The 26,710-nt window shown below is 51.2% G+C and overlaps 1 protein-coding gene across 2 annotated transcripts; it reads right to left on the reverse strand.

Annotated features, from left to right (window-relative positions):
• On the reverse strand, window positions 1–26,703 carry CAD (carbamoyl-phosphate synthetase 2, aspartate transcarbamylase, and dihydroorotase). 2 transcript variants are annotated; one of them, XM_019021274.3, is made up of 45 exons: window positions 26,252–26,703; window positions 25,869–26,008; window positions 22,546–22,675; window positions 21,568–21,710; window positions 21,244–21,385; window positions 20,868–21,039; window positions 20,155–20,340; window positions 19,877–19,989; window positions 19,416–19,561; window positions 19,030–19,161; window positions 18,663–18,896; window positions 17,952–18,173; window positions 17,559–17,747; window positions 17,182–17,306; window positions 16,869–16,999; window positions 12,232–12,344; window positions 11,588–11,832; window positions 11,120–11,366; window positions 10,674–10,772; window positions 10,278–10,502; window positions 10,006–10,188; window positions 9,588–9,806; window positions 9,129–9,296; window positions 8,385–8,567; window positions 8,172–8,276; window positions 7,280–7,519; window positions 6,973–7,054; window positions 6,256–6,422; window positions 5,919–6,083; window positions 5,614–5,745; window positions 5,169–5,370; window positions 4,569–4,759; window positions 4,330–4,470; window positions 4,003–4,104; window positions 3,437–3,533; window positions 3,181–3,231; window positions 2,843–2,887; window positions 2,571–2,740; window positions 2,402–2,476; window positions 1,673–1,885; window positions 1,369–1,494; window positions 1,021–1,176; window positions 823–924; window positions 504–598; window positions 1–377 (listed from the first exon to the last, which is right to left on the reverse strand). In XM_019021274.3, exons 1-45 carry the CDS (start codon window positions 26,331–26,333, stop codon window positions 275–277), a joined length of 6,729 nt encoding a protein of 2,242 aa, XP_018876819.3. In that variant the 5' UTR covers window positions 26,334–26,703; the 3' UTR covers window positions 1–274. The 2 variants fall into 2 exon arrangements, with proteins under 2 accessions (XP_018876819.3, XP_004029035.3); XM_004028986.5 differs by lacking the exon at window positions 3,181–3,231.
• Between the last annotated feature and the right edge of the window lie 7 nt (window positions 26,704–26,710).

Consider the following 26,710-nt stretch of genomic DNA (forward strand, 5'->3'; position numbering starts at 1 on the left):
TCAGCATCAAGGGACAGCTCGGCTGTTTATTAAGTCAGTAGAAAAATGACTGTACAGGTTTAAGGTGCAGGAATGAAGATGGGGCAGACTGGGCCCCAGCATCTGAGGCCCCACCCCCATGCCAGAGAGCTCCAGTCCAGAGCCTGAAGTGTGGTCAGCACATGTGAGCTATCTGGATGTCCAGGAATATCTAAGTGTGCTGCCCCCGTAGGAGGCACTGGAATTCCTTGCCCAGCAGCTGGGCCTAAAGAGAAGAGGCTGAGGAAGCCAGGCCCTAGAAACGGCCCAGCACGGTGGCTAACAGAGCCATGCGGATGTACATGCCGTTCTCAGCCTGGCGGAAGTAGGCTGCGCGGGGATCCGAGTCCACTTCCACGCTGCAAAAAAAAAAAAAAAAAAAAAAAAGGAAGTGTTATCGTGCAGCCCATGGATGGCTTGTCCAGGACTAAGTCTCCTCCCCTCCACCAGCCCCGAGGCAGTCTCTGACTCTGATGCTGCACCACCTTATCTCGTTGACACGGGGCATCGGGTGCATCACCACCATCTTCTTCTTGGCCCGGGTCATGATGTGGGGAGTGAGGATGAACTGACCAAAGCACTGCAAGGCAGATGGGGTCCCCATTAGTGCCTTGGGGTAGGAGTGCCTACAGAGGACACAAGTCTGGGCTCCACTGGGGTCCCCTCCACACCCACATGCAGCTATGGCAATTGACAGATGTGAAGTTTAATAGCTGTGACCCAGCCCTCAGCCCAGCCTTTCTGTCCTCATATCTGATGCCCTACGGCAGCAGCCCTGGCTTCTTCCTCAAGCCCAGCACTCACAGCTTCGTACTCCTGGGTAGAGCCAAATCGTTCCTTCTGGATTCGAGTCATGTAGAGCACATCGGTGTCAGGCAGCGCCTCCTCAATGCTCTCGAATTCCTCCTGGAGGGTGAGGAGAGCCATGGTGGATGCAGCGCTGGGCTCTGACTGCCCAACCCACATCTCCATGGCTTCCAGGCTGGGCTGTGAGGGTCTCACCTGCTTGGTGCCGCGGGAGGCCACAAAGCCCCGCACAGTGGGTGGCATGCGCAGGCTGGGAGGTGCCACGTAGCGCAGGCTGACACGATACTGGGTGAGCAGGCAGGCCAGGGAATGTACTGTGCGTCCGTGCTTCAGGTCACCCACCATCGTGATCTAGGGGAGGAACCCAGTCACCACAGGGATCCCAGACTGAGTGCCCCCCGACATCATTTCCAAGCTTTTAAAAGCCTCTGGAGCAGAATGAAGGCCTCCTTGATGCAGCTGTCCTGGACCGGGGTAACCACTTCCTGCCTCCCTCTCTAGATCGTCCCCTGGCAGGGATCCAACCCCTGCCACCACCCTCACCGTCATGCCATTGACAGTTCCCAGCTCCTCACGGATGGTGAAGATGTCCAGCAGGGCCTGGGTGGGGTGCTCTCCGACCCCATCCCCAGCATTGATCACTGGCCTCCGGCAGTGCTTGGCGGCCAGCTGGAAAAAAGGGGAAAATCCTGTCTTTTGCAGCTCAGAGGCCCCCCAGCTGCCAGTCCCCCTCTTCTGGGGTCCCCTCACTCATCTGGCCCAAAACACAGAAAACGTGGGCAGAAGGGTTCTTATGCCCCTGGGTCCAGCCTTCTTAACCCCATCTCAGTACCCAGGCTGGCCTCACCTCCACTGCTCCAGGCTGGGGGTGCCGGAGCACGACGACGTCGGCATAGCAGCTCATGGTCTGCACGGAGTCAGCCAGGGATTCGCCCTTCTGGACGGACGATGTGGCTTCCGAGAAGCTGAGCACAGCACCTCCCAGCCGGGCCATGGCTGCTGCAAAGGAGCTGCTGGTCCGTGTGCTCACTTCATAGAACATGGAGGCCATGACCTTCCCCTAGGGAAAGAGCAAGGTGGAAGGTGTACGTATGCGTGTCCACCCTGGGGAAACTCCAGGTAGGCACCACCACCCCAACTGACACTTGAGGGGTGCTGTGAGGACCCTTCTGCACCCAAACCTCCCCTGTGACCTGTCAGAGCCTTGACGTTTCCACCACTGGTGTCACTCTGAGCTAAAGGCTCTGCCTCCAGAAAACCACCCATCATTAAGTGTCTGAACGAGCTGGGAAAGGAGGACACACCCTAGCTCTCTCCCATGACTGCAGCAGCCCAGACCAGAAGACCCCACTAGTGGGGCGATGGTCTCATGCTCAGGGCCTCCCCAGCCAGCTAAATCCTGCTTTGGGGAGGGAAAACGTGGGGGAAGATCTACAGCAGCAGAGGGATGGACTAGCATAAGGGGACGGGATGGCAGGGGGAGGAAGACCCACTCTGACCACTGCGCGGCCCTGCGCTGATGCGGCCCAAGGGCAGGCGATGGCCTGGACCCTACCCCCCCGGCCCTGATCCTGACCTTCAGGATGTCGAGGCTACGCTCCTTCTGCACCATCATACGCAGTGTGTGTGCCACATTGAACAGGTGAGACATCTAAGAAAGAGCCCAAGTTAGCTAGAAAGGTCCTAGCCCCAGCTTTCCAAATCCTCAAAGCTCTGGGTGGTCCCATCCTCCCTGCCCCAGGCACCTGATCCTTGGTGAACTGCTGGACGGACAGGATATGTTGGCCCACTAATGAGTGCAGCAGGGGTGAGGTCTGGGGGTGCAGCAAGCCAGGGGTCCCCAGGTTCTGGGGAGATGCCTGTCTAGGTACTGGTGGTGGAGGGTAGCAGGTGCCATCAGGGGTTCCCATCAGCTCTGCAGTGAGGGATGGGGCAGAAAAGGCTGGTCAGAGGGTTCCTCCTACCAAGGCCAGATCAGAGGTCCCTGAGGTGAGTGTGTGTCAGGGTGGAGTCTCACCTGGCTCGGCTACCTTCCGAGAGGACTTCTCCTTTGGCTCCTCAGCTGCAAACAGGACAAGAGGACAGATATACATTTATGGCTGAGGTTTGGAAAGAAACCCCATATTCCCAGGAACTCTGAATCACAGTGTATGTGTTAAACCAATTCACAACACAGTAATATAGCAGGTTAGGGGAGGGCAGGGGGCTGCAGCAGCTCTGGGGACAGACAGGTGGCTTCCCATGGGGCTGTGTTATATGGGAGCAGTGGTGCCCTCCCGGGGCTCTCCCAGTTGGCAAAGGCATCCTAGGCAAGAGGAACGGCCAGACTCACACCAACCAACAACCTGGATTTACCCCACGCTCTGCTGCCCCGTGGGATCCCAGCTCCTGGGCGGAGGAACACAGCTGCCCACAACAAAAAAGGGCATGTGAGAAGCTGTGAGATGTCTACTCACACTGGGGAGACTTGTTTAGGCAAAGGATGGCACGGCAGATCAGACGAGGATAAAGGGATGGAGAGGAGGACATGTAAGTAGAGAAAGGCGAGGCACTGGGAAGAAGTGGATCCTGTCCCTACACAGTCTCTGAGTCACAGGAACCCCACTCTTACCTGGCAAACCTGGGTCGGAGGCTCGATGGATTCGGGGCGGCAGATGGAAGCGGCCATCAGGAAGCCCTGGGATGCCACGGCGGGGTCTTTCAGGTGTCTGGAGGGATAACGTTGGCCCAGAGTTGTTTTTTTTTTTTTTTTCTTTTGAGATGGAGTCTCGTTCTGTCGCTCAGGCTGGAGTGCAGTGGCGTGACTTTCTGGGTTCAAGCAATTCTCCTGCCTCAGCCTCCCAAGTAGCTGGGATTACAGATGTGCACCACCACGCCTGGCTAATTTTTTTATTTTTAGTAGAGATGGGGTTTCACCATGTTGGCTAGGCTGGTCTTAAACTCCTGACCTCAGATGATCCGCCTGCCTTGGCCTCCCAAAGTGCTGGGATTACAAGCGTGAGCCACCACATCTGGCCTGGCCCAGCATTTTAAAAAAATAATTGGCCCAACCCCACTTCAAATTCAGTCCCTCAAGAAAACCCCAATTGTTCCTGAACCACCAATGAAAATGTTCAAGCTGTTCATCCTGCCCTGAGACTAACACCTCCCAGCCCCCTAGCCCAGTAGTGTGGATACCGTGGTCATCTCACTGGTGGCAGGGGCTGAGGGTGGGAGCTGAGGAACAGCCCCCTGTGGCCACTTCCGTACATCCTGTCCATAGCCCGGGGGTACCAGAACCTGCAGGCAGAAGGCAGGGCACTCAGGAGGGAGCAGAGAGAACTCAGGTTCTAAAGGGGTAGATGTCAGCAAGGACAAAAAGCACCTTGGGGGAGCTGTGCCCCCAACCCCTGGTCCAGGGCAGTGGTGCACATAGTGGGACAGTGTAGATGTGCTGGGTAGGGAAGAAATGAACGTGGTGCAGAAGAGGGCACTACTGAGATCAGGCAGGGGCTACTTGCATACCTGCCCATCGATATAGGCAACCTCCCCTCGCAGGACCACACGGCGGACGGTGCCCTTCACTTTCTGCCCTTCAAAAGGTGTCCAGTGGGCCTTGGAGAAGGGCATGTGGCTGGGGATTGTCCACTCATGCTCCAGATCCACCTGCCCAGAGGACGTGGGTTATGTTAGGGAAAGGATCCCCAGACAACATATCCTAGGGCTGGAGAGCCCCCCTCCTGCTCTGGGCCTCATCCCCACACCTCCACATAGGTGTCCTCCTGCGGGGGCAGGTGAAAGATGCGCCGAGGATTGTGGTGCAATCGCTGCAGCAGGTCGTCCAGGCTGAGCCGGCCCTCGCTTACAGCCGTCAGGAGTAGTGGCAGCATGGTCTCTAACCCTGGGAACCCAGGTGGGGGCCTGGACCCACACTTCTCCTCCAAGGTATGGGGAGCTGGGAGAAAGAAAGCCATTACCCTCAGGACCAATCACCTCCATGTCTAGGAAGTCACTCACACCCCAGGACTGCACTTCCAACAACCTCCTTATGCTCACTACCACTCCCAATGCTCATTTTTTCTGGGAACTAGAAACAAGGGCAACAGGACTGCTGCCATCTTCTGGAGCCCACACTTTTACCCATGTATTCTTTCATTTGCAGTTCTACTCACTGGCTCATTCATTCTTTCAACAAGTATTTATCAGGCACCTATCACAGACCAGGTACCCTAGAGGCTAGGGTCCCATACGGATCAAGACCCTGTCCTAGTAGAGTCCTGAGGCCTGGCCTGCTTCCCATTTTCTTGCTAGGGCTGTCCCACAAGCCCCACTGGGCAGAGGAGGTACATGCTGTATTCTCTCACCATGGTCTGAGGCAAAGCAGTCGATGACAGCCATGTTCTCCCACAGGGCTTCCACATCCTGGCGGGAGCCAAGCTCAGGCCGGACCTCCCCCTTCCCAGGCCCCAGGCGCTCCAGGTCATCATGGCTTAGGAACAGGTGGTGGGGAGCCACCTCGCAGGTCACTGGCAAGCCCCGTGCCTTTGCAGCTTTAATTAGCAGGATCTGGGGAACAATGGGAAGATCCAGAAGAGGCACCACTCATATGCCTTGCCCTACACAAAGTCCCATTGGCCAACATCCCTGCTCAAAAAATGATGATGTAGACCTGCAAGAGTGCTGGCTCGAGACCCTCCTCCCGCTGTCTCCAGACTCTCCTCCTGCTGTCTCCTGCCCCTAAGGACTACCCTGACCTTTGGTGTTACTGGGAAAGCAACAGGGACAGCAGGATCTCAGGTGTACTCTTACCTCCTCCTTCCGTGCCACGTGACATATGTGCACTGAGCGCTGAGTGAGCTGAGCCACCATGAGGACAGCAGCCATGGTTTGCTGCTCCGCGTGAGCCACAATGGGGAGGTGGGAGGGCCATGTCTCGAAATGCTAGGAGCAGAAAGAACTGATGAAGGAGTGTGCAGAATCTCTGACTGTGCTCATCAGAGCCCAGAGTCCCCAGGAGCTCCCCTGAATCCTCACTGCTACCAGCCCACTTAGGCAGGCGCCCACAAGCCAGGAGACACTGGGTGGTGGCCTCCTGCCACATGCACACTCCCTACCTCCATCCACTGGACCACGCTGTCCAGCCGCAGCTCAGAGAAGGTCTCATTGAGGTAAAGCTTCAGCCCGGCTGCAGACCCGGCCACGGTGCCCAAGGTTCCTGCATTTTCAGACGAGGCCCCAAGGAATAGCGCAAAGTCGCACCGGGCGCCAGCCTCTGCCAGCTGGAGAGGATACACAGAGGTAAGGCTCACTGGCACCCATGCCCACACAGGCTAGCCTGGCACCAGTGGCCTGGGCCCATAGGGCGGGGCAGAAGGAAAAGGGCTCAGGGAAGCAAGGGTGGCTGGTGGGGGCATATGGGTCTCCAATACCAGGAAGAGTGCAGTGGCTCACCTTCTGGGCCAGGGCCAGAGCAGGGGCGTCAATGATGGGGGGCCGGGTATTAGGCATGGCACACACCATGGTGATACCCCCAGCCAGGGCAGCGGCTGTGCCTGAAGCAAAGTCCTCCTTATGTGTCCCACCTGGTTCCCGCAGGTGCACATGGACATCAATCAATCCTGGGAGAAAATGGAAGCAGCAAGATTACAGGAAGATTCAGAAATAGGAAGGGTGAGCTGGACATGGTGGCTCACGCCTGTAATCCTAGCACTTTGGGAGGCCGAGGTGGGCGGATCACCTGAGATCAGGAGTTCGAGACCAACCTGACCAACATGGTGAAACCCCGTCTCTACTAAAAACACAAAAATTAGCCTGGTGTGGTAGCACACGCCTGTAATCCCAGCTACTTGGGAGGCTGAGGCAGGAAAATCGCTTGAACCTGGGAGGCGGAGGTTGCAGTGAGCCGATATCACACCACTGCACTCCAACCTGGGCGATGGAGTAAGACTCTGTCTCAAAAAAAAAAAAAAAAAAAAAAAAAAAATTCCTCAGACAAGGCCACTGTGGACACTGTGGATTAAGGAATGAAAGAGTGAGAAACATTCTGGGGTCTTCAGTCTGTGCAGTCCAGGACAAAGAGTGGGCCCCCCAGCCATCCTTCACCACACTGCAGGTCTCTATGCCAGGGGCTGCCAGTGTTCAGAAGCCAAGTTCTCCCCAAAGACTTACCCGGCAGTCGCACAAGCTTTTGGGAGGTCATACAGTCAACATGCACCTTCAAAGGAGGGGCTGGCCCGATCTGGCCTAGGGCCTGCAAGTGGAAAGCAGTCAGCTTTAAGGGAAGGGTGATCCTGGGAGTTGTAGGGAGAGATGTGGTTTTCCCATAAACCAGGCTCTGCACACTCTATACCCACCAGCTCTCCCTCTGTAGCCACAAAGCTTTATTACTAGCATGGCTGTTCCATACTCACTCCTCCCTCTTTCTTCTTCCCATCAACACTGGCAGTCTCCCTCCCAGCACATGGGTCTCAGTTACCTCCACAAAGAGTTTGGTGCACTTGATATCGATGATTAGGGGCACGGAGAAGTCAGCAGCCAAGCGTCGGGTGCGGTAGCCCTTGGTGACAAAGGAAGAGAGACGCCGGCCCCCAGCTCCACGCATTGACAGGTTAATCACCAGCTCAAAGTTTTTCTCAGCTAGCTGCTCCAGGATGCTCCGCTGTGGTGGGCACTCACCATCCACAGCCTCCTCAAAGTGCCAGTCCACAGCTGTTACCTGCCAACCCGGAGTCAAGGTCAGGGCCAAACTGAGTCTGGCAGCGGTCAGGAAGGCTAGCCTTAAGGGAGAGGAGCTGGCCCAGGAGCCCATGATGAGGAAACTGAGGACCCATAGGGTGGGCACCGAGGGCTGCCTCTATTTGATACTGGCAAAGTGTATTTCTTGGCAGGAAAGATATCTACACTAAGTAAGATGGGTTACCAAGGACTAGGTGCAGTATGAGCTCACACACATGTACACAGAGAAAATCCTGGAAGGAAAAATATCAGAACAGTGGTAGAGAGATTTTAAGAGACTTTTCTCTTTGCTTCCTGTGTATTCTGCTTTCTGCATGGAATATAGCTTACTAGTATAACGGTAATAATAAAAGCAGGGGAATAGGAGATAATTCTTTGTTTTTTTTTTTTTTTTTTTTTGAGACAGCATCTCACTGTTTCCCAAGCTGGAGTGCAATGGTGCACTCACTGCACACTCGCAGCTCACTGCAGCCTCTACCTCCTGGGCTCAAGAGATTCTCCTGCCTTAGCCTCCTGAGTATCTGGGACTACAGGCATATGCCACCGTGCCCAGCCCAGATAGTTCTTTGGTGCAGTATTTTCACCCCCTTGGGGAAGGGCAGCAGTGGGGTAGGTTGCCAGAGTTCCTGCACCTTGACGCCATGCTCAGTGTAGAAGTCAGCTGTGCCGAGACTGGCATAGAGGCTGTAGCCCAGGCTCTCCAGTAGCCGCACAGTTGGGAGCAGCTCACTTTTGTTCTGAAACCAAACAGAAGGATGAAATTGTTTTCTTCCTGTCTTCCATTTCAAGGTCAGCCCTGGCCCAGGGAGCCACGGCCCTCGGGAAGCCCTCCTGGATTCTGATACCTTATAGCTGCCAATGGTCAGCAGGATATTCTTCTTGGGGATCTTAAAGCCAGTGCTTAGCATGGCCTTGAGGTATGCCTCACAGCGGCTCTCCCCAAAGCCGGCCACCTCCCCAGTACTGGTCATTTCCACACCCAACACCACGTCAGCACCCGCCAAGCGGGAGAAGGAGAACTGAGGCACCTAAAGGGGCGGGAGGGAAGAGAGAGGGCCAAGGTGTGAGAGGACCTCCTCCCTCACCAGCAGAGACGGACACAGTACCGTTCTTGATCCCATCTGAATGGCAGGGTCAGCCTGCCCTCTCTGTGTGCCCTCCTGCTTTCCAAACGTACTTGGGGTCGTCCCTCAGCTTCTGCTTAGGATGTGCCCTTGCAAATAAAAAACCTTAACCATCCTTCAAAACTCAATTCAAATAGCACCCCTTCGCTCAAGCCTTCCCAGATCACCCCTTTTGGAAGCAGCACCTCCTGTCTCTTGAACTCCTGCAGCATTCTGTTTACAGGTCGAATATGTAGTTTTACCACGGACTGTTCTATACCAAAGCTTTTTTGGGGATCCAACTTCTCTTCCCTCCCATTACCATAAAGTAAGCTCTTAAGGGACAATGACCACCTCATTACCCCCACGATCCGGCAATGCCTTGCAGTCAGTGCCTGGTTTACATGCTGACTGACAACTCTGTGTGGTGAGTGAACTCTCTCCCGCTATTTTTCTGCTAACCCCAAGGGTTTCGATATTCCTTACCTTTACTCCCACGACTCCAGAACCAGTCATTAGCCCCACAGGTTCCACTTCTTCCCCCATGATGACCCGCGTGGCCAAGGCTACTAGGTCCACACCCAGTGTCTTGGAAACGAAGGGGAAGGAGCGAGAGACACGTACGTTGCATTCAATAACTTTCAGCTGGTCATCCTGGGGCAGAGAAGACTGGTCAGGCCTTCTGCAGGTTGGCCTTGCTGACACTATCTATAGGCCTAGACTCTTCCTCTCAGTCCTCAGCTCTGGGGGATCAGACTGAGCAGGGTTCAGGGTGACTGACTGTCATAAGCCCCAACACCATAAGCTCTAGCTACAGCCCTTTCCCTCCAGCTTCCCTGCCTACTTGGAAGAAGGCAGGAGACAGTGCAGGGCTTCATGGCACTGTGGCCAGCACAGAACATGCAAGAGCTGTGGCCCTTTAGTTCTTTCCTTTAGCCTTATTACCTTGGCAATGAGCTGCAGATTGAAGGGTCCTGTGACCTGTAGCTCCTGGCCCACAGCATGCACAATGGCTTTGATCCGCTCCAGGGTTTTGGCAGTGATATCTTGTGGGGGGGTCACCAGCGTCGCATCACCTGAATGCACACCTGCATTCTCCACATGCTCAGAGATGGCAATGGCTGCCACCACACCATCAGAGGCCACGGCATCCACATCAATCTCCTAGCGGGGGGACACAGACAGTGGGACATAGGGCCACTTTCTTCTCTCACTTACTCTAGGATTGTCTCTTCCTTTAACGAGCCCCACATAGCCCACTGTTCCCAGCCCTGGTGCCTATGATTCTGCTGGACCAGAGAAGGAAGTCTCCTCCAGGGCTGGCAGCATGCCCTCAGAGACTTCACTGTCTGCAGCCTCCCACCTTAGCCTCCTGGATGAACTTGGAGATGACCACAGGATGCTCTTTGGAGACGGCTGCTGCGCTGCTCAGGAAGCGCTCCAGGTCTCCATCCGTGTAGGCCACATTCATAGCAGCACCGCTCAGCACATAGGAGGGGCGCACCACACAGGGGTACCCCACGGTCTGGCAGAATTGGCGAGCAGACTACAGGAGGCAGGGAGCTTAGCTGAGTTGTTCACACTTACCCCCAAGCATCATCCAGCCTCCGGGTAACCCACCAGGTCCCAGCCCACCTCGAGGTCACTGAGCTCCCTCCACTGAGGCTGGCTGATACCAATGGTGTCAAGGAGCCGAGAAAACTTGAAACGGTTCTCAGCCGAGTCAATGGCTTCAGGGGAGGTGCCCAGCACCCGGCACTGCTGCCGATGCAACGCCATGGCCATGTTGTTGGGCAGCTGTCCACCCATAGATAGGATCACACCTTCAGGGTTCTCGAGCTCATAGATGTCCATCACCACCTACGTTGCAGGGAGAGAAACAAGTGGTGGCAGCAAAAGAGGGCAGGAATCTGAGCCTTCCTGCTCACTGCTTCCCTCAGCCGCCACCAAGTTTCAAAGAATCTTAGGTCAGCCAGCTGTTCTACTCGATCCTGGCCACCCAAGCTACCAGGAAGCCTCCATCTCCCTCACCTCAAAAGAGATCTCATCAAAGTAGAGTCGATCACACATGTCATAGTCGGTGCTGACTGTCTCTGGGTTATAGTTCACCATGATGGTCTTATATCCCATCTGCAAGAGGGAGGGGAAGGGTACTTAGCAGTCAGGTGGGAGGAAAATTGTGGAGAAAATCGTGGAGAAACTAAGCCAAAGCCCTTACTTCAGAGACTGCCAGCACAGCTTCCTCTGAAAGAGCTGTACAGGACCCCTGCCTTGGGAGGGAAGGAGGTACAAAGTGTTGGAGAAGAGATTCATGTACCATGTGGGGCATGAGAGATGGCCTAAAAGGACCCCCACCCCAAAGCTCTATGACCAAAGTAAGGGATGGCAATTAATAGGAAATGCCAGGATTAGTGCCAAGCAATTGCTAGAGATGAACAGAATAGCAAGGAAACTGGAAAGAAAATGAACTCTCTGACCTTTCGGAGCTGCTGGATGCAGCCTACGGCACACCAGTCAAATTCAACGCTAGAGCCAATACGGTAGACGCCAGAGCCAAGGACTAGGACATGAGGTGTTCGAAAGGTGAGGTCATGGGTGGTGCCCCAATACGTTAGGTATAGGTAATTTGTCTGGGCTGGCCACTCAGCTGCAACTGTGTCAATCTGTTTCACTGCTGGACAGATCCCCAGTTCCTGACGCAGCTTGCGAACAGCCAGCTCTGTGCTAAAATAGAAAAAGGGTCTGAAACACAGGCCGAGAGTAGGGTACAGACTGATAGAGGGTTGAGACCCCAGGGCACAGATGAGAGGAAATATCCTTGGAACCAAGGTCAGAAGCCTCTAAAGCTCTCCCACACTCTCCTGCCTCCCTCCCAAGGGTCCCTCACTGATACAAAGGTTCTGCCCCACATTTCCCAGCCGGAAGCTCTCATTGCCACCTCTGACCTCAGAACTGCAAGGGCAATCTGTTTGTCTGAGAAGCCAAGACACTTGGCCTGTTGCAGCAGGTCTGGCGGCAAAGGCTGTCCACGGTGTTGTTCTAGCAGCTGGGCATGTGCGATGATACGCTTCATTCGGTGCAGGAACCAGCGGTCGATGCGTGTGAGCTCATACAGGCGGTCCACTGAATAACCAGCCCACAAAGCAGCTGCCACCACAAAAATCCGCTTATCTGTTGGAGTCTCCAACTCCTGATAGAAAGGGGGTAGACAGACGGAAGCTACTGCCAGACCATCTAAAAGCCTGAGCGTAAGTAGCTGCCCTTGTCTCAGGAAGGGGAAACTGTACATCAGAGCACAGGCTGTATAACTGCAAAAACCTGGATACCAATCCTGGGTCTACCTCTCATTGGCTATGTGGCTTTGAGCAATTTCTATAACCTATGTCTCAGTTTCCTCATCTGTAAAAACAAGTCTAGTAATACACCCTTGCGTGCTAATGAGACATCTCAAAATTCTCAGCAAAGTGGAAACAAAGCAAATGTCCAATGATGACTGCTGCTAGTGTTACTGGTAACAAGCTCATGGTCTGGGGGCGATGAGAAGCAGGGTCTATTTTAGGGGTATTGCCAGGGGAGGGGAGCTACTTACCATATCGCTGACTGGTTTCACTGTGTGATCAAAGCCCACACAGTTCTCATCCACCATGCGCAGGGCCTTCTGGAAGGCCTCCTCAAATGAACGCCCAATGCCCATGACTTCACCTGGAAGAACAGAATGGAAGGAATGAAGGTGTGGAGGTGGAAGGGGTGGGAAGAAGGCACTGCCCATAATGCTTATGGTCTATAGTCAAGACTCTGGGAGATTCTCAAGGCAAGTCACATGATGGTGGGATTCACGGTGTTTCACAACTAAGAAATCTTAATGGCCGGGCGCAGTGGCTCACGCCTGTAATCCCAGCACTTTGGGAGGCTGAGGCGGAAGGATCACGAGGTCAGAAGATCGAGACCATCCTGGCTAACATGGTGAAACCCTGTCTCTACTAAAAATACAAAAAAATTAGCCGGGAGTGGTGGCGGGCGCCTGTAGCCCCAGCTACTCCAGAGGCTGAGGCAGGAAAATGGCGTGAACCCGGGAGGTGGAGCTTGCAGTGAGCAGCGATCGCGCCATTGCACTCCAGCCCGGGGAACAAAGCGAGACTCCGTCTCAAACAAAACAAAACAAACAAACAAACAAAAAGAAATCTTAACTTATAGCTCTTTTCCCTGCTATTTTCATGGATAAGCTCAGGCTTTGTGCTTATTAATGAATACGGAATCAATATGCCTAAAACGGGCATGGGGATACTGGAATATATCCCCATACACTGGATACTGGAAGTTTATCACAGTGGCCCAAACCACTGATGGCTGTCCAGTTATTGGGTTTGATTTATTCACATAATCATAACACCAACTGGAATTCTTTAAAACTTTTTAAAAAAGTGTAGATAATAGGAAAATGATCCCTACTACTCATCCATGCAGAGCAAATCACATTTACAACAATCATTTTAGAGTTTCTCTTTCTGGACTTTTCTTCATAGGTTCATAGGTTTTTTTTTTTTTTTTTTTAGATGGACTTCCACTCTTGTTGCCCAGGCTGGAATGCAACGGCACGGTCTCTACTCACTGCAACGTCTGCTTCCTGGGTTCAAGAGATTCTCCTGCCTCAGCCTCCTGAGTAGCTGTGATTACAGGTGCATGTCACCATGTCTGGCTAATTAGAGACGGGATTTCATCATGTTGGCCAAGCTGGTCTCAAACTCCTGACCCCGTGATCCACCCGCCTCGGCCTCCCAAAGTGCTGGGGTTACAGGCGTGAGCCACCGTGCCGGGCCCTTCATAGGTATGTTTTACATATGATCACAGCATACATATAATTTCCATCCTGTGTTTTTTCCTCATCATACATTTTCCCACATTGCCACGTGGCCTCATCAACACCAACTTAATTCTTTCTTGAGACGGAGTTTCTCTCATCACCCAGGCTGGACTGCAATGGCATGATCTCAGCTCAGTGTAACCTGTGCCTCCTGGGTTCAAGTGATTCTCCTGCCTCAGCCTCCCAAGTAGCTGGGATTACAGGCACCTGCCACCATGCCTGGGTAATTTTTGTATTTTTTAGTAGAGACGGGGTTTCACCATGTTGGCCAGGCTGGTCTCGAACTCCCAACCTCAGGTGATCCACCTGCCTCGGCCTCCCAAAGTGCTGGGATTACAGGCGTGTGCCACTGTGCCCAGCCAACTAACTTAATTCTTATATGATCTGCCATAATTTAATTGCTAACTGAAGGACATTTAGTTTTTTTTTTTTTTTTTTTTCTGAGACGTAGTCTCACTGTGTTACCCAGGCTGGAGTCAGTGGTGCAATCTCAGCTCACTGCAACCTCTGCTTCCTGAGGTCAAGCGATTCTCCTGCCTCAGCCTCCTGAGTAGCTGAGACTACAGGTGCGTGCCACCACACCCAGCTAATTTTTGTGTATTTTCTAGAGATGGGGTTTCACCATATTGGCCAGGCTAGTCTCAAACTCCTGACCTCATGATATGCCCACCTCACCCTCCCAAAGTGCTGGGATTACAGGCATGAGCCACCGCGCCCGGCCCATTTCGCTTTTAAGTGTTTACAATTAGGCAGTCCTGGTGGCTCTCACCTGTAATCCAACACTTTGGAAGGCTGAGGCAGAAGGATCACCTAAGGCAGATTGAGACCAGCCTGCACAACATAGTGAGACCTCCCTCTCTACAAAAAATAATTAAAAAAAAAAAATTAGCAAGGTGTGGTGGTGTACACCTGTAGTCTCACTCCTCAGAAGGATGGGGTGGGAGATTACTTAAGCCTAGGAGATCCAAGCTGCAGTGAGCTAAGTCACACCATTGCACTCCACCCTTGGTGACAGAATAAAACTCCGTATTAAAAAAAAAGTTTTCATAATTATAAGTTAGGCTGTGATGTTTTCTTTCTTTTTTAACGAGACAGGGTCGGCCGGGCATGGTGACTCATGCCTGTAATCCCAGCACTTTGGGAGGCCAAGGCAGGCGGATCACAAGGTTAAGAGATCGAGACCACCCTAAGCAATATGATGAAACCCCCGTCTCTACTAAAAATACAAAAATTAGCTGGGCGTGGTTGTGTGCGCCTGTAGTCCCAGCTACTCAGGAGGCTGAGGCAGGCGAATCGCTTGAACCTGGGAGGCAGAGGTTGCAGTGAGCCGAGATAGCACCACTGCACTCCAGCCTGGAGACAGAGGAAGACTCTGCCTCAAAAAAAAAAAAAAAAAAAAAAAAGAAAATAAAAAAGAGACAGGGTCTCGGCCAGGCAGAGTGGCCTGTAATCCCAGCACTTTGGTAGGCCAAGGTGGGTGGATTACCTGAGCACGGGCGTTCAACACCAGCCTGACCAACAGGGAGAAACCCTGTCTCTATTAAAATACAAAATTAGCCAGGCGTGATGGCACATGCCTGTAATCCCAGTTACTCTGGAGGCTGAGACACGAGAATCACTTGAACCCAGGAGGCAGAGATTGTGGTGAGCCGAGATCACACCATTGCACTCCAGCCTGGGCAACAAGAATGAAAATCCGTCTCAAACAAACAAACAAACAAACAAACAAACAAACAAACAAAAAAGACAGGGTCTTAGCCTGGCACCCAGGCTGGAATGCAGTGGTACAATCACAGCTCACTGCAACCTTGAACTCGTGGGCTCAAGCGATCCTCCCACCTGAGCTTTCCAAAGTGCTGGGATTAATTACAACCACCGTGCCTGGACTGGATATGATGTTTTCTGTTTTGGATAATCTCCTTAGGATAAATTTCCAGATATGTAGAGGCAATAGGTAACACAAATTTTATAGCCCTTGATGAGTACGAATAACTTTATAGAAGTCTGTGCTTCATAATACAAAGTTTAAGCAACCTTCTAAGAAGTGGGCATAAACAGTGTCTCATTTAACTAGATTTCTATTTACTAATGAGAGGAACCGTCTTTTCTCTAGGTTTGCTTATTGATTTCTTCTCCTGTAAAGTTTTGTTCATCTCCTCTGACTATTTACTCTAGGGGCTTAAGTATTTCTTACCAAGTGTATTTTTCTATTTACAATCCTAACATTTACATTTCTTTAAAAAAGTTTTAAAAACACTACGATGTTAACAGTAGTGTGACTGATTTTGTTCAATTTCTTTGTAACTGTGGTTGTAAGACTTTTTATTTTGAGATTTGTTAAAAAAGGAGAAGCCTAATACATGCATACACATATGCCTAGAAATGCATGCAGTCGTAGATACACGGCTGAATTATGCAGTCGCAGATACACGGTCGAATTAATCAATCTCTGTAAGGCAAGATTACAGGTGACTATTTTCTTTGGTTAAACTATCTTTCCTTGTTTTCCATGATTCATGTTTCTTACTTGTATAATAAAAGTTACAAAAAGTTACCAAAGAAGACCACATTCCAAGAATACTTGAACAGATGTAAAACAATTAAATGTCTCATCTAGGAACCAATCTTTCATTGGCCTATTTTCAATCCACTTCTTTTTGCCACAATTTAATTATGGCTTCATTCCCATGTTTATTCTAATTTTCATATAACAGAGATTCATCTCCAGAAGGAAAAAATTGGCAGTCTTGCAGAATTTCTAAAAATTCTGAAATAATATCTGAGCTTAGACTTACTTGTTTAAAGGCCACTACTGCTCTAAATGGAAATCTGGAGCACCACAAAATGCTCTTATCCATCAGGCTGGTGGCGCTGTGTCTGGTACACGTATATTTTTGTTTTGGTTGAAATGTGTTAGAGGACGGTCTTCGGCAACTAAAGGGATACCACAAAGAAACATACTAACTCAATTCTAACATGCTCTGCCACTGCTGGGTAATGTTACGGCCATTCATCATTCACTAATAAATTTCCTTGTTACCAAAAAGGTTTATGATGCCCTGCTCTGATGTAAACATCATACTAAAAAAAGTCATTTATTGACCAAAGCACAAAGTGCCAGAGAAGGAGATACTGCAAAAATGAGATGAGATAGTCTGATGGCTTGCACCTATCCCAGAGATTCTGTATTCCAACACAGATTTCCAGATGCCTCCCCAACTCCTGACAAGGACTATAATCTTAGTTTGAAATGTCTCAAGCACCTGCTCCCATAGGACGTAAAAGGCCATGCCAGGGAACTCTTGACATTTAAGATTCTTGGTCATGGTGGGGCCCCATGGGGGTGCCCAGGGCATGAGTCTCACCAACGCTCTTCATGCAGCTCCCAATCTCTGTGCTGACTCGCAGGAACTTGCTAAGGTCCCATCGAGGAATCTTCACCACACAATAATCCAGGCTGGGTTCAAAGGCTGCTGTACCCCCTGTCACAGAGTTCCTGGGGTCCAGCAGGTGGGATGCCAGAAGGACAGTGAAGGAAGCATAAAGGGTGAGCTTCCGGATAGCTCTTTCCATTCCCACAAATCCAGGCCAATGTCCTCTTCATATTCCCTGTCCCATCAATATTTTCCTCAGCCCCTGACCCACTTCCCCACTGTGATATCTCCCTCATCCTCGTACCTGAGCTCAGGCAAAGGGATGCCCAATGCTAGCTTGGCTGCCACATAAGCCAGTGGATAACCTGTGGCCTTACTGGCCAGGGCAGAGCTGCGAGAGAGCCTGGCATTCACTTCAATGATGTAATACTGCAAAGAAAGAGAATAAAGTCACTGGCCTAGAAGACCCTGTCTAGGAGAGGTCTCAGAAAGGAGAGAAAATAAGCCCTCCCCGTAGGATGGCTAGCAAAAGGGCCCTCTCTAAGGCCCAACCCCAGTAAAGAAGATTCCAGCTTCTACTCCAGGGACTGTAAGCCCAAAAGACCTCAACCTCAAGGGCCAAAAATTATGCAAGAAGAGGGGGTAACAACTAGACTATCAGTTCCAGGGCCTAGAGCTTACCTGCTCAGACTCAGGGTTCAAGGCATACTGCACATTGCACTCCCCAACAATTCCCAGGTGCTGGGTCACCTTGATAGCTGTCTGCCTCAGGAGCTGATACTCCCTGTCATTCAGTGTCTGGCTAGGGGCCACCACTATGGACTCACCAGTGTGGATGCCCAGTGGGTCCAAGTTCTCCATGTTACACACCTGTGAAGGGGGGTGCCATGGAGGTCACTGCCAAGCAGAGTCAGGAGAGGCAGAAGGCTGCACCCCAGGGTCCTGTTACCTCTGGGGCTGCACCTAACCTGGGTCTGAGGGACATACAACTCTCAAAGACCTTGGCCTGGGCCTCTGCTCTTCCAAAAGCTCATCCTGCCTGACACGACTCCCACCCTTCCCCCATTCACTCACCGTGACACAGTTGCCATAGGCGTCTCTCACCACCTCGTACTCAATCTCCTTCCATCCCTTCAGAGACTTGTCTACTAGCACTTGGCTGGTATGGGCAAAAGCTGGGGCCACGAGAGCAGAGAGCTCCTCCCTGTTAGAGGCAAAGCCAGAGCCCAGGCCACCCAGGGCAAAGGCTGCACGCACTAGCACAGGGTACCCCAGCCGTTCAGCGGCTGCCTGGGCCTGCAATGAGTGGAAGAGATGAACAAACAGGTTATTTCCTGCTGTCCAAGGTGTGCCTGACCCACATAAAAAAAGATATAAAGAAAATAACATGGCTGGGCATAGTGGCTCACGCCTGTAACCCCAGCAATTTGGGAGGCCGAGGGGGGGGTGGATCACCTGAGGTCAGGAGTTCGAGATCAGCCTGACCAACATGGAGAAACCCCGTCTCTACCAAAAATACAAAATTAGCTGGGCATGGTGGTGCATGCCAGTAATCCCAGCTACTCAGGAAGCTGAGGCAGGAGAGTCGCTTGAATCTGGGAGGTGGAGGTTATGATGAGCCGAGATCACGCCACTGTACTCCAGCCTGCGCAACAAGAGCGAAACTCCGTCTCAAAAAAAACAAAAAAAAAAAAAAAAGGAAAGAAAATTAAAAAAAAAAGAAAAGAAAATAACACTACCAAAAAAAACACCACCATTCTTCCTTTACCCAAACACCCCTCCAACCTGTTCAAGAGAATTTGCTGCCTCGCTCGGAGCCACATGCTCTCCGATCTCTGCCATTCTGGCAGCAAAGGCCCGTCGATCCTCGGTCAGCTCAACGGTCTCCACTGGTGTGCCCAGGACCCGGACCCCATACCGAGCCAGCACCCCGGCCTTGGTCAGCTCCACACCACAGTTCAGAGCAGTCTGGCCCCCAAAAGTCAGTAACACACCATCGGGGCGTTCATTACGTATCACCTGAGGATGGAGAGGGGAGTTACAGGCATCAGAACCTTGTGGGTAGAGAGGCAATCAAAGTTTAATAACCCAGAGTGACCACTGGGCCCCCCTGCCCAGTCCTCTTTTCATTCCAGCCTTGCCCCAGTCATACCTGGGTTACATAATGAGGTGTTATGGGAAGAAAATAGACCTTGTCGGCCAGCCCCTGGGAGGTCTGCACTGTGGCAATATTGGGGTTGATCAGCAACGTCTGGATGTTTTCCTCCTTCAGGGCCTTAATTGCCTAAAAGGACAAGAATGGCATCTCAGCCTCTGCTGAAGAAGCAAAATTGCAAAGAGCCTTAGAGTAGCATTCTCCTCTTCTTTCCCTCCCTGTACTCTTGGCCCCTAATAATTGACTTCTATTTCTTACTACATCTTTCTCTACATTCCCCAAATCTGGTTCATTTCCTCCCTGCAACCTTAGCCCTTCTCCTTAAGACCCTTTCCATTCTTGAGGGTCACATACCCAGAAGGGTGGGGAGGAACATGCCTCACCTGAGAGCCCGAGTAGTCAAATTCTCCAGCTTGGCCAATGGAGAGGCCCCCTGAGCCCAGGATCAGAACCTTTCGTGGTGGTGGAAGTCCAGAGCCGGGAGTGGGAATCCCAGGGGGACAGAGGCGCTCAGTCAGCCGCTCTCTAACTGTGGAAGCAAAGAAGGTCGTAGAATGTTAGAGCTGAGCTGGACCCAAGAGGTCAACTGGATTAGCTCCCTCGCTTTCAGAAGAGTCCAGAGCAAATTATGCACCTCAGGAGGAGCAGAGGGAGGACCAGGACCCAGGACCCTGGAGTTCCTTTCAACAGAAGCTTAAACGGTATCTTGGGTTGGTTGCCACCCATCCCCAATCCCCTTAACCTCCTAGACATCTAGGAGTTGCCCAGGGCATGTCCACCTTATGCCCATCCTGGAGCCAACCCTGTTCTTAGGTCCACAACCCAGTTCTACTCAGGATCTTACCTGTCTGGCCCCCAGGGTTCCCAGCTGTGGCCTCTTTCACAGTTTCCAGAAAGATATCGAAAAGCAGTTCCATATCTGAAGGGCCAGCTTGGTGCTCTGGGTGAAACTGGACACTATTGAAGAGATTGCATCATGAAAACCATCATGGTCCCTGGCATGACACTGGCAGCCTCCAGGTGGGTAGTGGGACAGGGGACTTGGATCCACTGCCGTGCTTTACTTTTCCATCAAGGCCCACAGGGCTTCAAAGTTTCACAGACCCAGTCAACCAGGCTCACCTGAAGAAAGGCAAGCTGTTGTGCACAATGCCTTCATTGGAACCATCATTGGCGTTGGTGAAGAGAGGAGCCCAGTCTGCTGGCAGTGAGTCTGTCTCCACAGCAAACCCATGGTTCTGGGATGTCAGAAAGCAGCGCCCAGAGCCCACCAACAAGCAGGGCTGGTTATGGCCTCGGTTCCCATATCTGGAGGTAGAAGCATGCCGAGTCACAGGCCCTGCTCACCCTCTCTTCACTACTGAACCTACCCTAGCTCTCACTGATCTCCTGTTCTCAGTAGCCTCGCTCCTGTTTCCTTTTTTTTTTTTTTTTTTTTTTTTGAGACGGAGTCTCCCTCTGTTTCCCGGGCTGGAGGGCAATGGCACGATCTCCGCTCACTGCAACCTCCGCCTCCCAGGTTCAAGCGATTCTCCTGCCTCAGCCTCCGGAGTAGCTGGGATTACAGGCGCACACCACCATGGCTGGCCAACTTTTGTATTTTTAGTAGAGACAGGGTTTCACCATGTTGGCCAGGCTGGTCTCGAACTCCTGACCTCCAGTGATCTGCCCACCTTGGCCTCCCAAAGTGCTGGGATTACAGGTGGGAGCCACCTCACCTGCAACCCCCCCGCTCCTATTTCAACACGAATAAACACCAACTCTCTTCTCATTCCTGAGACACCCCACCCCTCATGCCACAAGTATGGGCCCCTTCTGCTCCCCACAAGTCCCACCTCATCTTGTAAGTCTTGGCCCCAATGGCTAAGGCCAATAGCTGGTGTCCCAGGCAGATCCCAAAGACAGGTCGGGGATTAGGCTCAGATAAAACACGGCTCAGTGTGGATACGACACTGGGATAGGAGGCAGGGTCACCAGGCCCATTACTTAAGAAGAGACCCTCATACTCTGGAGTGGGCAGAAAAGATGACATCAAAATCAGTATTTCAATTACAGGAGACACACCTGCAGCCCCCCAGCCCATGAGAGTGTTAAGTCCCAATGTCTATCTTCTTCACTGCAACTCCTACTGACTTTTAGCAATTGGACCAAGGGATAGATCTTCCACCCAAGCTGCTTGTCTGAGGCCCTGAACAGGCCCCAGCTACTCACCTTGGCTGTCTAGTGCATGGTCCCAGGGTACCACAGTGACCTCAGCCCCACGCTGGCAGAGGCATCGGATCTGATTATACTTGAGGCCACAGTCCAAAGCAAGGATCCGAGGGGCACCCCCTGTATTGAATACCCGTGGAGTCTGAGAAATAGAGGAATAAAGGGCAACAGTTGGCAGCTGTGCTCAGTGGGTACAAGATATGCCTGCACCAACTCCTACCTTCAAAGCCTCCTTTGATTCTCTCCTGTGTTCACCCCCCAATTGTGGGCAGAATATAACTACTGTGCTAGAGCTTGCAACACTCTCCCACTCTACCTCTGTACCTTAATGGAGACCTCTGGTACCAGGGGGCGGGCATTGGGGTCCAAGAATGGCAGGGATGAAGGTTCTGTTCCATTCTGGACCAGCTTCCCCAGCAGAGACCCCTGTTCCCGCAACTTCTTGGTCAGCTCCCGAGTGTCTACTCCTGTCAAAATAGCACAGTCTTAGGGATCACATTCCCACAACTCAGTCATCTGTGAGGTTAGACTTCCAGAAGCACTTCCATTCCAGAGCCCCAGTCACACACAGCTGTTCTATGTGCATCAAAATCCTGGGCCATTGTGACAGAAGTATACTACCATGAAGTATTCCTGCCAAAAATATCACATCTGAATTGAACAACTCTAAATCTATCCATTTATAGAAAATAATATAAAGGGAAAAAAAGAATATGCTAAGTAACACTATAGGAGTGTAACTAAGTAAGTGCAGACTATGGGATACTAGATACAGGAAAAATGACCTGTTTTCAAATAGGTTACGAGGTCCAAAGATTAAGAGACTTATCAACCAAATGCAACGCGTGAACCCTGTTTAGAGCAAGATTCAAATGAACAGTTAAAAAAAAAAAAAATTGGGAAATTTTAAACATTGCCTGGACACTTGTATTAGGGAATTATTAATTTTTTTAGTGTATGACGTTATTATGATCATGTTTTTTAAAGATTCCTTTTGCATAGATATTGAACTATTTGTAGATGAAATGATATGATGTCTGAGATTTGCATCAAAATAATCCAGTGGTGGTGATGAAATAAGATTAGCCCTAAGCTGATGATTATGGAAGGTGGGAGTTCCTTCCTGTGTTGGAAATTTTCTTTCTGAGTGATAGTTCAATTCTTTCTCCCAGCCCAACTCCAATCTAAACCTTCCAACTATCACAATCTTAGAGTCAGGTCCCAGCAGATTACAGAAACCTTGATTCTTTCCATCCCGGCATGCTGTGCTCTGCCCAAATATGCCCCTGCTTGCCACCATACCTTGCAAGCCAGGGATGCCATGCTGCTGCAGCCACTCATGCAGGGTGCGGGTGGCACTCCAGTGGCTGGGAGTAGGACAGCACTCTCCCACTACCAGTGCTGCTACGTGGATGCCCGAGGATTCAAACCACTGTAGATGGAAAAGAGATTGTGAGAAGCCTCAGGCCAAGTTATTTCTTTGCAGCATTTTCCCGATTGTGTGGCCACAGACCCTATATTCAGCCACACTGAATGGCCTTCAATATACCTAACTTTTGGTGCTTTTGCATAGATATTTCCATTTACCAACAATGCTCTCTCCTATACAAAACACAACCCACAGGCCCAGGGTGCCCCGATGATCACTGAAAATGACATTTTCCTTTTTATTTATTTATTATTATTTTTTTTTGAGACAGAGTCTCACTCTGTCACCCAGGCTGCAATGCAGTGGCGACATCTAAGCTCACTGCAACCTCTGCCTCCCAGATTCAAGCAATTCTCTTGCTTTAGCCTCCCGAGTAGCTGGGACTACAGGCGCCCGCCACCACACCCGGCTAATTTTTTGTATTTTTAGTAGAGACGGGGTTTCACCATGTTAGCCAGGATGGTCTCAGATCTCCTGACCTTGTGATCTGCCCACCTCAGCCTCCCAAAGTGCTGGGATTACAGGAGTGAGCCATCGCACCTAGCCATTCCTTTTTTTTTTTGAGACAGGGTCTTGCTGTTATCCAGGCTGGAGTGCAGAGTGCAGTGGCGCAAATACACGGTTCACTACAGCCTCAATCTCCTGGGCTCAAGTGATTCTCCCACCTCAGACTCCTGAGTAGTTGGGACCACAGGTGTGGATCATCACACCTGGCTAATTTTTTGAATTTTTTGTAGTGACAGGGTCTCACTATGTTGCCAGGCTGCTCTCAAACTTCCTGGGCTCAAGCGATCCCCCCACCTCAGCCTTCCAAAGTGCTGGGATTACAAGTCATGAGCTACCGCGCCCCGCCTCTTTCTTCCTTTATCTAAAACCGAAATCACAAATCCCTTCTCTGTGAAGCCCCTCCCACTCACCCAATACAGCTTGTGCCTCCATCTTAGAGCTGTTTTAATACTTTATTTCCTCTCTTGCTATTTACGTCATATGATGAATATGTATTTGTGTCTTTGTCACGAAACAGAGAACTCAAGAGCAAGGCACATGGTGTCAGTCAGACATTTATTGAGGTGCAGGCATTGCAAAAGATGCTGAGAAAAGAGCAATGAGCAAAAAAAGATGAGGTTCCTGTCTTCATGATGTTTATTTCTGACTTAGGGAGCTAGAAAACAAGGTAACACCCATATAAACATTAATTATAGAGTGTGATTAAAAACTGAGTAAGATAGGGAGGTACAAAATACACTACCAAATAAAAAACAAAGGTTCAGGGCACAATACTGAGCATGCCTCCCAAACTTCATTTGGGATTATTTAAAAAAGAAAAGGCCAGGCACGGTGGCTCACGCCTGTAATCCCAGCGCTTTGGGAGGCCGAGGTGGGCAGATCACCTGTGATCGGGAGTTCAAAACCAGCCTGACCAACATGGAGAAACCCTGTCTCTACTAAAAATACAAAATTAGCTGGGAATCGTAGCCCATGCCTGTAATCCCAGCTACTCGGGAGGCTGAGGTGGGAGAATAGCTTGAACCCGGGAGGCGGAGGTTGCAGTGAGCCAAGGTTGAGCCATTGCACTCCAACCTGAGCAACAAGAAAGAAACTCTACCTCAAAGCAAAATAAAAATAAAAAAAAATTAAATAAAAAAAGATAACATACCAGCCTGGGCAATGTGACAATACGCGGTCTCTACAAAAAATACAAAAAAAGTAGCCAGGCATGGTGGCAGGTGCCTGTAGTCCCAGCTACTTGGGGGGTTGAGGTGGGAGGACTACTTGAGCTCAGGCGGCAGAGGCTGCAGTGAGCCATGATTATGCCACTGCACTCCAGCCTGGGTGACAAAGTGAGACCTTGTCCCCCCCCCAAAAAAAAAAAAAACCATAAACTTGTTACTCAATAGATAAGCGTTTAATAGCTACACAGAAAGTTTATGTGGGAGGGATCAGCATATTTAAACTGCATTCAGCTGGGTGATGAACAGTTTAAGGAACCTGCATTCTGAGACTGTCCAGGGATCTGAAGGATAGTTTGGCAGAACCCTCCCTGGCCAGGTGGAGTAATCCATTTATATGTGCGAGTGGCTCCAAGAGGCCTTTCCCACCCTGATCCTAATCAGGCCTCAATTTTGTAGTTTTATAAACTCAATTTTGTCAGTGTGCCTAGAGTTGACAAAGGTGATGACTGACAAAGGTTAACCAAATTCACAAGAATTCACTATCAACTAGAATGCAGTGTATTTATAGGTTTGTGATGAACCTAGAAATTCTTTTCCAGGAAGAACAACATGTACGTCCTCTATCCGGAGCTCGCTCTCCCCAGCGTCAGGGTGGCTGGGAAGGCAAATTAAGAATTAAAGGCTTACACCTGCAGTGAGGCCAAACGAATTTTGAGAGATACTACTCTAGGCCAGATTGACTTCCTCTATTACCTTAATTACTATATGTTGGGTTTTTTTTAATGCTTGAACTGTCAGAGGGCAACTTAGTTTCCAAATTTCAGAGGTGAAGGAATAGGGGAAACCTCACTGTAGGAAGAAACTCAGTTTTCTCACCTAGAGGTAAGAACACAGCTGAAAAGCAGAAAATCAGACGAGGCCATGTCAGTAGGTCTAGAAGATAATGTCACTGGTTTTGTAGGTAAACTGGCACTCACTGTCACAGAGAAGTATGTGACCCTAGTTTCCAGTCTCTTTCCACTAATTTATGTAGTTCTAAAAAGCACTGCTCCCATCTGACTCTGCTGCTAAAAAAAAACCTTCAATGGATCCTTTACCAAACTAAGCTGACTCTGCTTTGGCTTCAGGTCCCTCCATGCCCACCGGATTTAACTTATCTGCAGGCTTTTTTCTCATGACTTCCGCATGCCTAACAAGTTGGACAAGGCTGTTCCCTTACACCTCTTTTACTTTTCCTTGATCCATGCCTTCACTACATACAGAATGCTTTCAGCTATACCTGGAGCCTTGATGCCCTTAACAAAGGCGGTAGCTTTTTCCTGAGGCCTCCAACACTCTGTGCCTCCCAAGGCACTTAACAACCCCTAACTACAGTTACTAGTGATCTTAGTCCTTGACTTTATTACTTCAGTGGGTATGTTTTCTGCAGGATGCCCAGCAGGGTGTCAACGTCTCCTACTTCACTAATAGTTAACAATTACTGACTTGAAAAGGAATGTAGAGAAAGCACTGGGTGTGGCTACCTTGCAGAGACCGAACTCATCCATTTCATCTTGGGGGATGCCATAGTTGCCGATGAGAGGATAGGTGAGCACTAAGATCTGTGCCTTGTAGGAGGGATCAGTGAGGGCCTCGGGGTAGCCGACCATGCCGGTTTGAAACACTGCAAGAAAGAAGCAGGGTTGGGCTCCGGTAGGGCACCCTTCGGAACACTCCCCGCGCGATGAGCACGCCCCAGTGGAGGCTGCCTTGATCGCGAGGGGTTTATGGCGCTGGGGCCCATGGGCACCGAATGGGGGAAGGGGGTACGCTGGCGGGAAAATGGCGGGGTCTGGACGGGGAAGGTTGGGAGGAGAGGCGCATCACAGAGTGGGATAAGGTCTGCAGCCTAACCGGGCTTGCTTACCCACTTCCCCGGCAGTCGACACGGCGGCCCCAAAGGGCTGGCCCCGCAGGACCGACCCGTCCTCCAACACTAGGGCCGCCATGGGAAGGGAGCTCAGAGGCGGGGGCGAGTACGGAGAAGCGGGAAGGACTGCAAACTCCACTGGAACCACGTGAGGACGGCGCGCCGGAGTCGGTCCACGTGGCTAACGGCGCGGGGCGCTGGAGAGAAGCCGGGCGCGGCAGCGTAGGAGCCTCGGGCGCGCTTGGCGGCAGCAGCAGAGACTGCGGCGGCGCGGACACAGGCGGCGTGAGGGGCGGGGCCGGGCACGTAAGGGGCGGGGTCCGCGGAGCCACGGGGAGTGGGCCCCCGTGGTCTCCGCACTGCAAAACCGGGGGAAACCTGAAAAAACCGGCTGCCCTAAAGCAGTCCCTCCCACCCCAAGCAAGAAACACGTAAAGGCAGGGCGCCTTTCCTTAA

This window comes from Gorilla gorilla, chromosome 12 (assembly GCF_029281585.2).
Source record: "Gorilla gorilla gorilla isolate KB3781 chromosome 12, NHGRI_mGorGor1-v2.1_pri, whole genome shotgun sequence".
Taxonomy (NCBI): Eukaryota; Metazoa; Chordata; class Mammalia; order Primates; family Hominidae; genus Gorilla; species Gorilla gorilla.

Bases quoted from the DNA above. Each gene is read 5' to 3' on its own strand.
- CAD (XM_019021274.3), bottom strand. From the start codon at position 26,333: ATGGCGGCCCTAGTGTTGGAGGACGGGTCGGTCCTGCGGGGCCAGCCC. The intron at 18,174-18,662 runs GTTGGAGGGGTG...CACTCATTGCAG, and splicing joins CAGCAAATTCTCTTGAACAG to GCCCAGGCAGCCGCTGAACG. The intron at 3,534-4,002 runs GTATCCACACTA...TTATCCCTCCAG, and splicing joins CCACCAGTGAGATGACCACG to ACACCTGAAAGACCCCGCCG.